At 35.5% G+C, this 17,158-nt stretch overlaps 2 protein-coding genes across 2 annotated transcripts; both read left to right on the forward strand.

The window, feature by feature from the left end:
- Positions 1-535: 535 nt before the first annotated feature.
- On the forward strand, positions 536-1,996 carry LOC121245007 (receptor-like serine/threonine-protein kinase At1g78530). The gene is made up of 3 exons (XM_041143275.1): positions 536-845; positions 921-1,097; positions 1,688-1,996. Exons 1-3 carry the CDS (start codon positions 825-827, stop codon positions 1,877-1,879), a joined length of 390 nt encoding a protein of 129 aa, XP_040999209.1. The 5' UTR covers positions 536-824; the 3' UTR covers positions 1,880-1,996.
- An 892-nt stretch (positions 1,997-2,888) lies between these two features.
- Positions 2,889-15,879, forward strand: LOC121244609 (formin-like protein 18). Its single transcript, XM_041142758.1, is given in 19 exon segments — positions 2,889-3,195; positions 3,834-4,534; positions 5,660-5,881; positions 5,973-6,196; positions 6,198-7,466; positions 7,572-7,692; positions 9,232-9,303; positions 10,551-10,649; positions 10,800-10,841; positions 11,943-12,023; positions 12,144-12,194; positions 12,296-12,377; positions 13,484-13,578; positions 13,852-13,923; positions 14,012-14,128; positions 14,431-14,499; positions 14,586-14,652; positions 15,188-15,495; positions 15,612-15,879. Coding segments are annotated over 18 exon segments (3,600 nt in total). The 5' UTR covers positions 2,889-3,122; the 3' UTR covers positions 15,331-15,495; positions 15,612-15,879.
- The last annotated feature ends 1,279 nt before the right edge of the window (positions 15,880-17,158 follow it).

Genomic DNA, 17,158 nt, shown 5'->3' on the forward strand with positions numbered 1-17,158 from the left:
AATTAAATTTTTTATTTTTTTATTTTTTTTTACTTAATAGTTAAGGAATTGAATATTAGTGAATTAATACTTTTTTTAAATGTTTAAAAATGTATTAAAAAATGAATAAAGAAAAATACATTTGCGCTTATCAGTCGAGTTCTTCGATTGAAGTCTCGGTCCTTGTAACACGGTCCATTTTAAATTGCTTCATATGTCATATATCTACCGCTTAACGAAGACTCATTTAAAATATGTCATATCAATATACAGGATAGAAAATAACAAAAAAAAAAAAATACTACTTTGTCCACTCTATTTATCCTCTCAATTTGACACCTCATATATTTTAATTTTTTTTAAATTTTTTTTTTATTTAATAGTTAAAGAAGTGATTATTAGTGTATTTATATATTTTTATATTTTTTAAAAATTTTTTAAAATGATATAAAAATATGAATAAAAAAATTGAAAAAAAAAAAGAAAAAAGAAATTTTGAACTAGCAATAAGATTGAGCGGTGAAGTCTGAGCGGCAGAGTAGCACTGCTCAATAACAAAACCTACGATGAAAAACAGCATTTTTCCTCCACGCAAGGTTGGAAACTTTTGATTACCAACTTATTGCAACAAGGAAATGCATACAATGCTTCCTCTCCAAACATGTCACTGAAACTACCATTTTCCATGACTTTAGAAATTTTTACGATCTTAAAAATGTAACCATGAAAGTGTGTGGCATGCAGGTGAAAGAAGAGTACCGATCTTGACATGGGAACAGCGGTTGCAGATATCTATTGGAATTGCAAGGGGTTTATGGTTTCTGCATGACAATCCCTTGCAGAAGATGGTTCATGGAGATATAAAGGTAATACTATAATTAAGCTGGTTCGCTGTTACCTGATGATGATTGCCAAGTTACTAATAATCCAATATGGCTCAGTTAACAAACATATTACTAAATGAGAAAGTAGAGCCAAAGATTTCAGACCCCATCTTATCAAACTCCAAGTTACAGAAGACTGATCACAGCTCAGGAACTTCCGACGATGTTCTCAAATATGGTGTTTTGCTGCTTCAACTTTTGACGGGAAGAAAGTCACAATCTCTAGTCGAGGAGGTTTGATCTATTCAATCTGTTTTCTTTTCAAAATAAGTTGGTAATTTTTTTCGGTGAAAAAGCATACACAGAACCTGCTCACAGGCTCACAGCTTCTGATATGATATCATTTAATTTAATATCATAAATGCTGTATTATATTTTTATGGAAAATAGATTTTATTTAATCAATAAAACCGAAGTTACAGCTGTGACTCGTAAATACAAAAAAAAATCTAGATTACAAGCTAAACTACTCATCTGTTTAGAATTTTTCCGCACATAAATTTTTTTATGACGAGCATTGTCTTTAACTTCTATGAATTCTATAATAAAAAATGTTGTATTATTAAAACGTGCATCAAAAGTAATTTATTGGGTAGTGTCTTGTAATGGGTTTGGAGACAGATAGTAAGTAGGAAAACAAGGAGATTCTTCGACAATTAAAGCTATAAGAGACGTGCATGTGGTTACATCCATCCCATGATATGAGGTGGTTTTTAGAACAGCGAGTACGAATTTCTTTGATTTTAATTTGTTTGAATGCGACTATTCTGACAGAACAACGAGTCGATGTACTACTTAAACCTGTTTGTTGTCGTTAATGCCAGGCAACAGATGCAGTAAAGAGAGGAGAAAGTGTAAGTGCCATGGCAGATCCCAGCTTACGTGGGGCAATGTTTGGATCTGAGTTTCGAAATCTGTTTTCCATAGCCGTCTTGTGTACAGTTCCAAATGAGTGCGAAAGACCAACCATGAAACAAGTCTTGCAGAGACTCGAAGAAACACAGATTCTTGCCTGAGCTTTGAACTTCCAGCTGTTTCAAACACTTGTGAAACAGGATTGTTACAGCTATCAATCCCTCATGTTTTGTGGAGGTGTAACATCAATGTGTTTTTCAAGTTTGAAATCACATTCCACTTTCATCTGTTTTTCAAGGAAGAAGTTGCGAGAACTAACGGGAAAAAAGCAGCCCTGATGAGATGTATAGCCTAAACATCATCATGTGTATTATATACAATGCTATTATCTTTCGACCATTAGATCGGTTATTAATAATAAATTAAAGAGTTTTTTTTTTTATCCTAATAAAATACTGAGTGAGATTAGGAATTTATCGTCGATGTTGAAATTTCGCGCACTATCTTTAAAAAAAATGTATAAATTTTAGACTCATATAAAAAATAATTTTGTTAATAATGAATCTTATTTTTTTTTAATGAGAATGCGCATGATTTGTATACTCTAAAACTATACGTAACATTATTAAATAATATAATTTATAATATTTTCTTTTTTATTCAAATATTAAAAATAAAATGTTATATCCATAGTTACATATGGAAGATTTAGATCCGTTTAGATTTAAAAAATATTTTATCTCATCTTGTCATTACAATTTTTTTAAATTTTCATACAAAATATAATAAATAATTTAATTTTTTCAAATTTCAATTTAATTTTTTTAAATTAAAAAATAATAATAATATTAAAAAAATAATATTATAATAATATTTTTTTTAACATTTTAATCTAAATGATAAAATCATTTCGGACGTTTGGATATTAAAAATATCTTAAATACTCTCATTATTATTCTTTACTTTATTATTAATTTTTATCTATTTTTTTATTATTTATTATTTTTTACCTGTTATTTATTATTTTATTATCTTTTTTTTTTACTATTATTTACAAATATTTTCAACATCTCAGATATTCTATTACCCAAAATTCGGCGTGTAGTGTAATCCATGTCATCCGACGTGGCCTCTCCTCCGCAGTCGGTGGGAAAGTAATAATATTCAGCTTTCAGAAAAAGAAAAGTGAGAGGAAAGAAGGAAAGCATGTAATTCTGAGCCAGACCTATATCCGTCAGTCATCGTCAACAACACTAGCACCACCTGACATTTGACAACAAGCAGACACAGCGACCGTACATACGCGTATATATAATGTACATATATATATATATATTGATTTGATATGTATGTAAATAGATCTTTATAGAGTGTTAAAGTTGGAGTAGTGATTGGACGACTAAGATGGCGTTGCTGCGGCGGTTCTTTTTCCGGAAGCCACCCGATGGGCTCCTTGAGATCTCTGAGCGAGTTTATGGTAACGTTTCTTGATTTTTTTTTTTTTTTTTAAAAGAAAAAGTTCGTGGGAAGTGATAAATATTTCCAAGTTGCAATTTAATAAATGGAAAATTGTGACTTGGAAGAGTGGGGAGTTTCATACTGTGTGTTTATCTCTGAGCATGAGGCACTGCTTGGTTGCTGAGAAAATTTAGGAGGAATGGGATTATTAATTATTGGCCTTTTCCTGATCTTTTTCTAGTACTCATTATTTGAGGAAACAGTGAATTACGTTCAAAAGAGTTCGTTTGAGATTCATTTAACAAGAAAAGATGAAAAATTTTGTAGTTTTTTCCCTTACTTTACCTCTAGATTCCGAGCAACCAAGCAGAGCGGAGTAGAAAAATCCAAGTTGTGGCTGGTATTTATAATTATGTACTAGAAGGATCAAATGGGATCTCAATGTCGGGTTTAGGGGACCATGTCAATCTCTCATTGCGTTATGGTGGCAGAAGAATGGAACCCAAATTTTTTGTATTGCAATTAATAGAGTGCATATAATACATGGCCTTTACTAAGTACGATTATTTGGTCTTTAACTAAAAGCTTTGGAAGTAAGTTTTTCAATTAGTGGCTAATGGTTTCACGTTTTATGCACATGTATGTATGTATATATAGTATTTGACTCCTGTTTCTCTACCGAGGCCTGGGATGAAGAGAACTATAAGATATATACTGATGGGATAGTCAGTCAACTTCGAGATCACTTGCCTGAAGCTTCCTTCTTGGTATTCAATTTTCGTGAGGGAGAGGCACAAAGCGAGATTGCTAATATTTTGGACACATATGATATGACCGTAATGGAATACCCTCGACATTATGAGGGCTGCCCTGTGCTGACAGTAGAGGTCATCCACCATTTTCTAAAATCAAGTGAAAGTTGGTTGGCACTTGGACAACATAACATGCTGTTGATGCACTGCGAACGTGGTGGTTGGCCCGTTTTGGCTTTTATGTTGGCTGCACTGTTGATTTATAGGAAGCAGTATAGTGGGGAGCAGAAGACCTTAGACATGGTTTACAGACAGGCTCCTCGCGAGCTTTTGCATTTGCTGTCGCCACTGAACCCAATACCTTCTCAACTGAGGTATCTTCAGTATGTATCAAGGAGGAATGTTGCCTTTGAATGGCCACCGTTGGATAGAGCGCTCACCTTGGACTGCATCATTCTCAGATGCATTCCTGATTTTGATGGAAGTGGGGGCTGTTGTCCAATATTTCAGGTATACGGACAGGATCCCTTTTTTGTTGCTGATAAAACCCCCAAAGTTTTGTACTCATCACCGAAAAGAAGCAAGGCTGTCCAGGCTTACAAGCAGGTGATGTTATGCTTCTTCTTTTGGGTCAAATACCCTTTTCACACACAAACTACCGTTTTACGCTTTGCACTTAAAACTACCAAACGTGACACATTGCACCCTTCAACTTCTGTCGACTACCAAATAGCTTCCTCCTTCAAGATCTGACTGTCAAGATTGTGTCACATGACACATCACCTACTTTTTACCTTGACGATCGGAATTGGACGAAATGTGCCATTTGCTAGTTCCTGGTATTTGAGAGTGCAGTATGTAAACTTTAGTAATTTATAGTGGAAACTGCAAAACACTCGGTAGTTTGGGGGCAAAAAGTGTATATAACCCTTAGCTGTATCCTTTTCTCCTTTCTTGAAATAGGTGGATCTTGTGTTTAATATAAACCCAACTTTCTATTCACCCTCTTCTCGACAGGGAAGATAAGGTTTTCGTGAGGTTGATCTTGAGTCGCCATCATAGTGTGAATACCTTCATTTAAAGGATTATTTTAGTTTCTTAGATTGTTCCATTTTCAACTCTTGTATTTTGTAATAGTATCATGGGTTCCCTTTCTTGGGGAGCATACATAAAATGTGTTCATTTAAAGGGTAGGTGTACCAGGGTTAAGAAGCATAATAATTAGAATGATAATAGCCTAAAAACTGTTAGAATATCTAGCCTCTGGTACATCATTTGCGCATCAGTGCAATTGGTAATCCCATGGAAGGTCTCCAGAAAATAAAAGTTAAATATTTTTTCCCTTGGGTAATTGTTCCACGGGATTTATTGACGTTATAAAAAATAATTACATTAGCCAATCTAGGTTCAGGGGATCTCTTTAATTTGGGATAACATAATATGGCTTTCTGGTCTTGACTTGAAAACCAAAATTCATTTCGATGGGATAACATAACCGATTAGGATAAACCAGAGGGTAAGAGTGCTTTGTGTTTTTGGAGCTTTATTTATATCTGTTGTTGAGTCTGCAAAAGATTATCTGGATTGATATCTTTCTTTCTATGATTTGATTTGCTTGGGAAGCTCACTTTCCTTGATTACAAAGTTTTTCGGGACTTATTATTTCATGTCAAGTGAAGTCTAATCTTTGTATCATATGATTGTTTGTAACCCCTTACTATTGTGTTTCAGGTAGAATGCGAACTAGTTAAAATAGATATCAATTGCCATGTTCAAGGTGATGTTGTGGTGGAGTGTGTTAGCTTGCATGATGACATCAAACGTGAAGAGATGATGTTCAGAGTCATGTTTAACACTGCTTTTATTAGGTCCAATATATTGATCCTAAACCGAGATGAAATTGACATGTTGTGGAATGCTAAGGATCAATTTCCAAAGGACTTCAGAGTAGAGGTATTTCACATGCCATATTTGTTTAGGCGTAGCTATTTGCTGGTGCTCTTTCTTGACATGAAGTTTATGATTGATTATCATTTGGATGAAGATTCTCTTCTCAGAGATGGATGCTGCTGCTTCCATAGTTGTGGGTGATATCTCGTGCTTCGAGGAGGAGGGCCTTCCAATGGAAGCATTTGCAAAAGTTCAAGAGTTCTTCAGTCATGTAGACTGGTTAGATCCCAAGGCTGATGCAGCACTAAATGTGCTTCAACAAATGAGTGCATCAAATATTGTCCATGAGATGTTGGAAAGTGTTTCTCATGGGAGCGTGGAAAAAAAAGGCTAAGAGCTCCTTATCTTTGTCCCCAGAGATTCAGTCCATGTCCTCACCTGAGCGATCTCCTGGTTCTTATTTGAGTAGAAAGGCAGTTGAGACTAATGACATTCAGATTGCGCATCAATCACACAGGCAATCTTACATCCTCAGCCATGGGATGCCTCAATTTTCTGAGTCAACCTCAGTCTCCTGTAAATCTGTGCAAGATGCACTTGTAGCCCAAACTCCTGGCATGGCAAGTCAGCTACATGATCCTGCCTTACCTGAAAGTGCAGAAGTCACTCGTCTGGAAGTGGTATCTTCAGCGATTCCAGATCCAACCTTGGTAGTTTCACACATACCTGAATCTGCAGATTCCAAAATTGTTTCACTTTCACCCACCACACCTCCTCCTCCTCCTCCATCACATCCTTCCTCAACTGATTGTTCTAGAAAAAAATTTCCTTCTCCTCCCCCACCTCCTCCACTGCCACCTCATCATCTTTTAGAAACTACACATTCTTCAATTACCAACGAGATATATTATAGAGATAAGTTGTCAGTGGTTAGTCCCCTGGATGGTCCTGGGATTCCATTCTCAAATACCCCTTCCAATAACTTGTTACCTAATCCTCCTCCAACTGCACCACTTCTTCCTCAAACACTTCCTTTGAAGGAAAATCAAGCTGTTAGGACAACGTCGCCTCCACCTCCACCTCCACCTCCACCCCCTCATTCTGTGCAAACTGCAGGTCCCCCAATTTCTGCCACTAATTCATTACTTAATCCGCCTTTAGCACCTGTAGTCACATCATCAACAAGGTTTCTGCCTAATTTTCCACCACCTCCAACTCCACCACCTCCTTTGAAGGAAAAGATAACTGGCACAGCTGGACATCCTCCATCCCCACCCCCTCCACCTCCTCATTCTGGACAGGTTGCAAGTCCTAGAGTTCCATCTCCAGTGCCACCACCGCCTCCTGCACGCATTGTTTCATCCAAGCACTCCAACCTTGCATCACAGAATTCCTCTCCCATTCCATCTGCGCCCCCTCCTCCAGTTCCTTTTGTTAAAGGTTTCTCTAGGACAGATAGTAACGGAAATAGTGTCTCTGGATCCCCACTTAGATCTCCTAGTAGGGGGAAGGGGCACATTCTGTCACGCACTATAAGCTCAAAGAATAATCATATGAAAAAACTGAAGCCATTGCATTGGCTGAAATTGACAAGAGCAGCATCAGGAAGTCTATGGGCTGAGGCACAAAAATTGGGTGAAGCTGCCAAGTATGTGCTTTTTTCCTCGGAGATAATTTTCATGTCAAACTACTAATCATGCTTTGAGCTTCCTTCAAATTTAATAAGCAATTTCGTTTGTTCTCTCTCATTTAGGGCTCCTGAGATTGACATTTTAGAACTAGAGAATCTTTTCTCAGCAGCACTTCCGAGTTCAGATCATGGCAAGAAGTCTATACGTGATTCACTTGGACATAAATCAGATAAAGTGCAACTGGTAATCAAGTTTTTGGTTCTCAAGCTGTTTTGGGCATAACTTTTTCTATTCAATTTTTTTTATTTGAAGTTGTCTATATTTTTCTTGAGATCTAAGCCCTGGAATATTTGGCAAAAGATGTGTCATTGGAAACCTTGTATCGATTTGGAGAAACAAAAAAACTCTCTATTGTCGCTAAAATTTTACTGTGAAAATTCATTTCATATTCTCCATCTTATAGTATATTGTCTTCTTTTGGACAGAACTTGTATAGGATTGCATTTTCTAATGGCTACAGTATGGGGAATTTTTAAGGATCTAATAGGTGAGAGAAAGTATTGGACTTTGTGGGTGAGTTGGGGATTACATTAGCAAAGGTTGGAGGAGTGAAATCTTGCAAGATGTTGAGACAGATGTGCAGAACCCTTCTGGTGATGACTAAATTTAAGATTGGGTTGTTGAGATGATGGTATAAGGGCAAAAACCATAAAGAGTTCCAAATTAGGGTTATGTGATGGAAAAATATAAAGAAAGCAGGGCTGGTGGATTTGGTTGCCCCTTTTCTTTGAGATATTGTACAGTTTCAGAATAAGATAAGAAGGTGTGGATACTATATGTTGGATCCCTTCCAGGAGAGGATCCAAGTGACACAAGTTTGAAGTGAAGTCATATGATATGCTTTCAAGATTACCTACATTTTCACTCTCGAATGAAGGACCATTTGAGAGTGACTTTTTTTATCTGGATGGCGGCTTTGGGAAATATTTTGTCATTAGACAATCTGAGGAAGCGAAATGTCATTGTGGTGAATTAGTGTTGTATGTGTGAGAAGAATGGGGAGTCCACTGATCATCTTCCTCTTCATTGTGTAAGTAGTGAGAGACTTATGGCATTTTCTATTCAATGGGTTTGGTGTTGATTGGTAATGTGTAGAAAGATTAGAAACTTGTTGGAGAACTGGGGAGGACAGCAGGGGCACAAATAATGTTTTGTTAGCATGGGCGTTGGCTCAATGGTTCTTGGGTTACCCTATGTGGTTTGACATATACTCTATGGTCACGTCTAGGTAGGGAGGCCACTTCTAGTTGTCCCCTCCTACCCTTTTTTACCCATTAAAAAAATGGAGGCTGGCTCCTTTATGCTTAATGCGGTGTATTTGGAGAGAGCAGAATGCACAAATAGTTGAAGATAAGGAAGCTTACGTAGTAGAGCAGATGAAGATTGCCTTCAACTCCCTTTATACATGTACAATGGCTCATTATTATTTGCTCTTTATTAGCTTTTAGGAATTTTTTAATTGGTGTTTTTCTTTTTATTCTGAACAGGGGTTCTTGTTCTCAAGCCGTGCCTCTTTGCACTCGTTAATAAGATCACATTACTTATATGAAAAATGATCTTATAGAAAAAGAAAGAAACTCTTCAGTCAATCTAGTGCAGCATCTATAGTTTATATGTGATTTGCATATTTTCTCATCACATTGATCTTGTTTGGCCAAGTTACATTTGTTATGAAAATTACCTCAATATCTAGTTCTTATGTAATAGTATCACACATTTCAGATAGACCACCGGCGGGCATATAACTGTGAAATCATGCTTTCAAAGGTGAAAATACCATTGCACGACTTAGTGGTAAGTTTGATGGCACTTGAAGCATGTACTTCTATTGGTCGATGGAATAAAGTTTTAATTCAGCTTAAAATTCAAGCAGTCTAGAGCTCAACTCTACAAATCCTTATCCAAACTAAAGGAGCTCAGATATATGAATCTGTTCTGTCATTTCACTATATTCAGGGCAATCTTTATTTTTTATTCCTATGTTGCCTTTTTCTTGCCTCACATCCATCTTGTATTTGACATTTTATACGCTTTCAATGTATCTGTTCCTTTATGGCTTCCTAAATGGCAGTACTTCCGACATTCCATTTGTGTTTATTTTTGAAAAATCATTTATGCTTTTGCCATCCATATCTTCATCTGTCATGAATGCATTTCTAACAGCAGCAGCTTGCATTTATTACTCCAGAAGCACATCTCAACTGAATCCATTCTTGTAATTGTATAAATAAATTCGCTTCAATCCTTTCACGAGAATATTGTAAACAAGGTAATGAAAATGGTCTTGCCTAGATATTCCTTTTTTCATTGTTCTGATCACATTTCAAATATAAAGTTTGGGTCCAACTGTACTGGTACTGTTTATTGATAAGATTCTGTAGTTTTAGCAATGACAAAAGAATGAAAAAAAAGTACCAAATTGATTTCAATGGTCTGAGGATGAAATGGAACCACCTTCCCTTATAAATAAAGAGTTTTGAAAAACAAGTGACATGTTGTGAAACCTCTTACTCTGTTAGTGTCAAATTATACATAGCCTATGATGATGTTAGTGTATGATGATGTGTACTAAACGTATGTTACTAATATAAGCCCTACAACTGTTTGACTTACAGCTTCTTCATATATATGTCCAACTATGAGCGCAAAAGTTTTTCCTCTTCTCTGAAACTCAATGTTTCATGTTGTTTAAGGGAAAAATATAAATACATTCTTATGGGTGTCTTATGTTAACTTATCATGTAAGGGATGTAGGCCATGTCTTTTAACTCACCTTGAGCAGGTCATGTTATAATGTCTTGGTGATTATAGTCTCATCTCTGTCTCTCTCCCTTCCTCCCCTTCATTCCCCCCGCCCCGGCAGTTTTAGCAATGTTCTTATGTCTTTGTGTAGGCTTCTTGGTACAAGTCATTTTTTCCTCTGGGTTTGTCCTTGTGGTACATATTCTACGTCTATGCAATGTTTTCATTGATTGCTTGCAAGATATGTGGTCTTAATCCCATCATAGAATTCATTATGGTTTCATGTGGAACATTGACAGAGTTCAGTGCTTGCTCTTGAAGATTCAGCTTTAGATGTGGATCAGGTTGAGAATCTGATAAAATTTTGTCCTACAAAAGAGGAGATGGAGCTACTTAAGGTTTGGCAGCTATTATGTTGAAATTGAATTTAATATTTTATCATTTTATATCTTCTGCAAATGTTTCATATTGAAGGAGTCAGGTCCCTCAAGATGATAGTTTCACCTGTTCCTTACAGGTTATAATTGCATTTATATTTCTGTGTTCAGGGCTACACAGGAGAAAAGGAAAAGTTAGGAAAATCCGAACAGGTTTGTTGGATTTTTTTTGTGCTGCTTGTATTCTAACCTTTTATTTGATGTCTTGAAAAATTCACTTTTGATGACATGCATGTGGATACTTTTTGAGGCTTCCGATTTATCTCTGCTTCACAAGTAATTACGCGCTAAAGATATAGAAGAGAGCTACCATACTAATCATTTTGAATTGCAATGTTAGTTGTATTTGCAAGTCTAACTACCTAACATCGAAAAGTGTAGCTTTCCTTTGAATTAGTTTTGCTTTTTCTTGTGTACCTATAAATATTAACCGGTGGTACATTATAATTTGGTTAAGTATTCATGGCTGTGCTTATACTTGTGTAACAGTCGAATTGTAATGTTCCAACTTTTGACATCATAAAATGGTACATATGATCAGCTAAATTTGAGAGTGTACTTCTTGATATGAACATATAGTGAAAATATAGCTGTAATCCAATATTAATTCAACTGATTAAGAAAAATGAATTGTTTTGGGTTACCCTTCAAAAACTTCATTTTGTAGGTAGAGGTTTTCTATGACACAAAATAGAAAAGGTACAATTGTGTGGTGGAGGAAGAAAATTTTTTTGGTATCTCTCTGTGTATATGTGTGTACATTTGTGCAAAGGCGTGTATACATGTGTGCTCATGTCTGTCCTAGTCTTGAGAAGTTTATTATTGTAGTGTGTGCTTTTGTGTGCTAGTGGTTGGGTAGTTCTACTTTTATCATGAAGGCATTCATCTTTAAAATGTAAGTGTTTTATGTATGTACATACCTATCTCTAGAAATTGTAAGTGCAAGTAAGTGTGTGTGTGTGTGTGTGTTCTTGTCTGTTAATAAACCCTTCATTCTTTAGTATAAGAAATTTTGAAGAGTGGTTGGTGTGTTCGGTAAATGTATGCCATGTGCACATTTTTCTCAGTACACTGAAATAGTTGTGTGCATCTTAGGTAAATTCAACTTCTTGTTCTCTAATGTTGATGCCAATATGTTGGTCCCTTGATTCTAGTTGTTAAGCTGGTATAACAGCTCAGTATGGAAATATGCTCTACCTGATGTATTATGTGGCAGCATCGTGGATTAATTTGTTTTGTAAATGTTCATGACAGTTCTTCTTAGAGTTGATGCAAGTACCACGTGTAGAATGTAAGCTCAGAGTTTTTTCATTCAAGATACAGTTCCACTCCCAGGTAAGAAAAAGCTCATAAACTTATAAAAAAAAAAAACAGAGAAAAAGCTCATAATCTTCCTGCTTTTCGGAAAACTCCCTCATTTATGTGTTAATGTGGCTCATATATGGTTCCATATAGATTTCTGACCTTAGAAAGAATCTAAACGTTGTAAACTCAGCCGCAGAAGAGGCAAGTTATTCTCTCATATTCTCATTCTTCTTCCTGAAAGTACGTTTGATGATTCCTTGAATACTCATTTCTTAGTTTCTTATTCCTGATGTTCTCATCAGATCAGGAATTCAGCCAAACTGAAGAGAATTATGCAGACGATTCTGTCATTAGGAAATGCTTTGAACCAGGGAACTGCTAGGGGTAAGTTGATATTAAACTGGTCTGACTTCTTGACTAAGTGCATTAAGAATGTTAAATATACAGAGGTCAGCCAGTAAATAACCTACCATCACCTTTAGAAGGCATCTATACTTTGGATATATTAGATTACATAGAAGCATATAAAAGAAGGAAATCCTCATACAAGAAGATAGTCCAGGAGTGCCATAATTTTGTTGGCCATCACCAATACATGGTGAATGGTTTGAATTACTCTTACCAATATAGCAAGGTGTTGTAAGTAATGAAATATGAGTATCATAGGACAGTATAAAGAAGATGGAGAAAGTACTTGGGCCATGCATAAATTGTGGTCATTTATGGGTTTGACTGCTAGGGAATGTGAGCATTGCTACTTGGCTTGAAAAACAACTCCTGATTCTCTAGTAAAGGAAATAGTGTGATCTTTTAAAAGGAGATAAAAGACCATAATTCCTAGACGATTGGAGCAAGTAGAACCCTACAAAAAATCTTAGAATTAGATTTTTGACAAAGTTTTGCAGCAAATCTAGGGGCAAATACAGGGAAAATCAAGGAGCAGAAAGTTATAGATTCAGGATGGTTTAACATGTGATTTGCCTTCTTAAACTTCGAAAAAGAGCCACTGAAGTTTGTAAAGGATGAGTCTAACTATTATATTAAAGTATAATTAGCATGGAATTGATCACTTGAGCTGTCTTCTTTAGTAGACCCCGTGTGGAGAAGTATGGAAAAAATGAATCTGACCGATCTTCTGGTTTATAGGAAGTTTACTTGAGTGGTGGCCTATGGATACAATCCCATATAGGTGCATACCTTTATCCTATTTGACCTAGGCAGTGGCTCGGATGCTGATCTATTGATATTTTAGTCGGTACCTTTGAACATCAAGTTGCCATTTTAATCCTCAAATCTGTACAACTTTGAGCATCAGCTCCTTGCTCTGTATGAAAATACTTATTTCACATCCTGGTTACTGCCACGTGTTTCTATATCTTTTCGGCACAGTACCTTCTACACTCAGCTGTGGCATGTGTCATATTCCTGTTATACCATTCGTGGAATCTCAATGCAATTTTCATCTTCTAACTCACTTCCATTTTTTCTAGGATCTGCTGTTGGATTTAGGTTGGATAGCCTCCTTAAACTTAACGAGACACGTGCACGGAACAACAAGATGACTCTCATGCATTATCTTTGTAAGGTATGAGTGGTACTTATTTATTGTGGGTTTGTGTTATAACTTGACTTTCCAGTGGTTTGAAAATCGTCTTGGAACATATGGTTTGCTTATCAAGATTCAATGGTTATTTATGGTACCTTATTATGTGGTTTGATACTGAAGCTCAAAATGTTGATGAATTGTGAGATGTTAGGCCTTGGGTTATATCTTGTATAGCATTTCTAATACTTGCCAATGGAGAAGTTTTACCTGCATAGTACATGGTTATGTTTAAGCTTGCTTATCAAGTTGTAGGTGCTTGCTGATAAACTGCCAGAAGTTCTTGATTTTTCCAATGACCTTGCCAGCTTGGAGCCAGCTTCAAAGGTATTGTTATTTGTTTCTGCTAAGAATCTTTTTAAGAATTTTTATTAGAGTTGGCACGTCTTGACATATATGTGTTATTTCCATCCAGATACAATTGAAATATTTGGCCGAGGAAATTCAAGCCATAAGCAAAGGCTTGGAAAAAGTTATACAGGAACTATCTGCCTCAGAAAATGATGGCCCTATATCACAAAATTTCCGTGAGGTATATAAGCCGATTAATCTTTTTGTCACCATAGACAAGATCCATTCTTTTCTGAATATCTATCCTTGGGGACTCTAAGACTGTATGCAGTGTTCCTTAATTTTTTACTATTACAAAGTAACAAAATGAGGATACCGTGAAAATAATATTTATGATGCTTTATCTATGGAATCCCAGTATCATGATTTTAGCTTTCATTAATTAGGCTTCTTGTATCTTTGTTCTCAATCAATTTCCAGGAAAATGTTTGCTCCATGTATATTGTTCAGGCTTTGATGTAATTGTTTTCCTTTTCTTTTCAGACTTTAAAGGAGTTCCTTCTTTTTGCCGAAGCCGAAGTGAGGTCTTTGGCGTCATTGTATGCAGGCGTGGTAGGCCATGTTCTAAAAGTAGTTGGGAGTTTTCAAGCGATTATAACAGTAAACAACCATTCTTTACCATCTGGAATGTTTTACAGGGTAGAAATGTGGATGCATTGATCCTTTATTTTGGAGAAGATCCATCTCGCTGCCCCTTTGAACAAGGTATTGAATTTTTAGATCGAACATCGTATTAACTGATTGTTCAACAGAATTATGAAGCTCAAAAACCATTCCCATTGATGTTTTGGTTTTGAAATATCTTGCTGTTTTAACAATTTCTGGTTCCCAGGTTTAGGATACTTACTCATATTCAAATTCACCAGAATTCTTGGTTTGTAGCTATATGTCTATCCCTAGGCATGCCATTGGATTAGAACTCACATGTGTAATCACTCATTTACCCGAATATAATGGTGTTTCCCGAACCTAAATCTACATATTCTCATTCTTAGTGACCCTGATATTTTTATTGGTGACCCTGATATATGCTTTTTCTGTATCATTAAAGACCATGTTGATTCATTTTTTTCCTAAAAGATACACAGAATTCTCAGGATGGCGGTTTGCTAATCTTGAAGTTGATCATCTTCTCTATCTATGTGGATGATTGATATAGCCTGGTTCGAGGCCAGCATGTACAGTTCTTTGCAGTATAATTTAGGCTACCCTATTTACCCTTCTGAATTACATCTGGCAGTTGTTTCAACTCTGCTCAACTTTGTAAGAATGTTCGAGAAAGCCCATGAAGAAAACATCAGGCAGCTTGGGCTTGAAATAAAGAAAACAGCAGGAAGTGAAAAGTTAAATACTCCAATACACACTGGAAATGTTAAAGTATGAGTGTTCAAATGAAGTATTCCCTTCTTGGGTGGAGATTCGGAAGATGCTCCGGTGTGGCAAGAACATTAGACATTAGAGTTTAGTTTGCACAAAAAACAGTTCTTGGTGTGGGGAGAAGCATGTATCTTGGTCAGTGGATTGAATGTGAAATTTGTCCACTTTGTGGTAAGATCTGCCCCCATCTGTTCGATCACTTCCCTGTTTTGCTGAATTTAATCTGTCTATTGATTTCTTTGCTTTTCTATAGAAGAGTTCATAGATTTGATAATACCATTCTTTAGGGGGCAAAGATAATGGAGTTTACACGATTCTGTTCCTGTATATCCTCCTGGTTCCACTGACAAAATTCATTGTTCCAAGTCTTCTTTTTATCATTACAGGGAAAATTCTGTCTCCCTTACAAATTTGTTTCTTGTTACTGCATTTAGATCTCCTCACCCTTACTCGTTCTTTGATTTGAATATCCTCCTGTATGTTTTGCCTTTATTATTGTGATATACGTATGACGTCTGTTTTCTGTAGATCAATAAAAAAATAAGGTTCTTTTTAACGAAATTATGTATGACAATAAGGAGAAACCCCTGCGCAAGGAGCTTCAATATAAATTTAGAACACAAACTATCCTTCGACTGAAAGGGCAAAGTATATTTATTGCAACAGAGAAATTTTAGTCACAAAAATAAATTTACAAATTGACGTGGTTTAATGTAGTATATTAAATTGTAAATTTACTTTTATTGTAAATTAAATCTAATATATTATACGAAGTCATGTCAGTTTGTTGGATCTCTTTGTAGTTGTAGCAGTTGTATTATGAGTAATTCTACATATAATTATAAAATACATAAACGTCACGTAATTATTTTGAAATTATTTTTAAAATAATTATACTACGGTTACATAATTTATTATTATAATTATTTTTTCTCTTACATTATTGCGGCTGTAGCAGTTGTATTATTGCAAATGGTGAGGTATCAATTATTTTCCTATATAAATGTAGGGAGTGAATCCTATTGCCTTTGAACTAACGTAAATGCTTTGGTCCTGAATTCGAGACTTTAAAAGTGTCTCGAATATTTTTTTTTTTATTTAGTGATTAAATAAATATTTTTAATGATATTATGAATTTTTTATTTTTTTAAAAAATATTTATAATGATTAAAAAAATATATGAAAAAAATAAATAAAAATAAAAAAATGAAATCAACTATTCGGTAAACTGCTTCGATGTACTTTTTCGGCAGTCTCAGCAGAACTCTTGAACTAATAGTTACTCTGTCAAAGCGTGTCAGTTAATGAAATAATCACTTAAAATAAGGGTGGTGGTCATGAAAGATGATTGAAACATGAACTGTTCATGAAATTCAGGTCCAAATGAAGTGGACGGAGCTCTTTCTTCAAATCCCCAGATATCAATCAAGATCTCAAAGCAGACGAGTTCTGGAGCTTCTGGGCACCAAACATCATCTATCCATATAAAAAACAAAGCATTTGTTGGTTTTCTCAAGTTCAGAGATCAGCACGTCTCACTCTTCACATTAATGTGACGTGTGCTTTCAAGTTTCATGTAGGAATCTTTTAATTTAGCTTAAAAATTAGAATTTTAACTTTTTTACAACATGACATGTTAAACTTCTTGTAGATCTGTTCTCCACAACTGTTTGCAGTAAAAAAAAAAATCATGTCTTTGTGTTTCCAATGCTCTGTCAGAACAAAGTATCTCTCCAGTATATGGGCTTACTGTTGATAATAACAAGCTTTAAATAAAAGGGGCTGCAACATTGGAATCCCTTTGCCTTCGGATAAACAATCCCGAAGGAGAGAG

This window comes from Juglans microcarpa x Juglans regia, chromosome 8S, assembly GCF_004785595.1.
Source record: "Juglans microcarpa x Juglans regia isolate MS1-56 chromosome 8S, Jm3101_v1.0, whole genome shotgun sequence".
In the NCBI taxonomy this organism is placed as follows: Eukaryota; Viridiplantae; Streptophyta; class Magnoliopsida; order Fagales; family Juglandaceae; genus Juglans; species Juglans microcarpa x Juglans regia.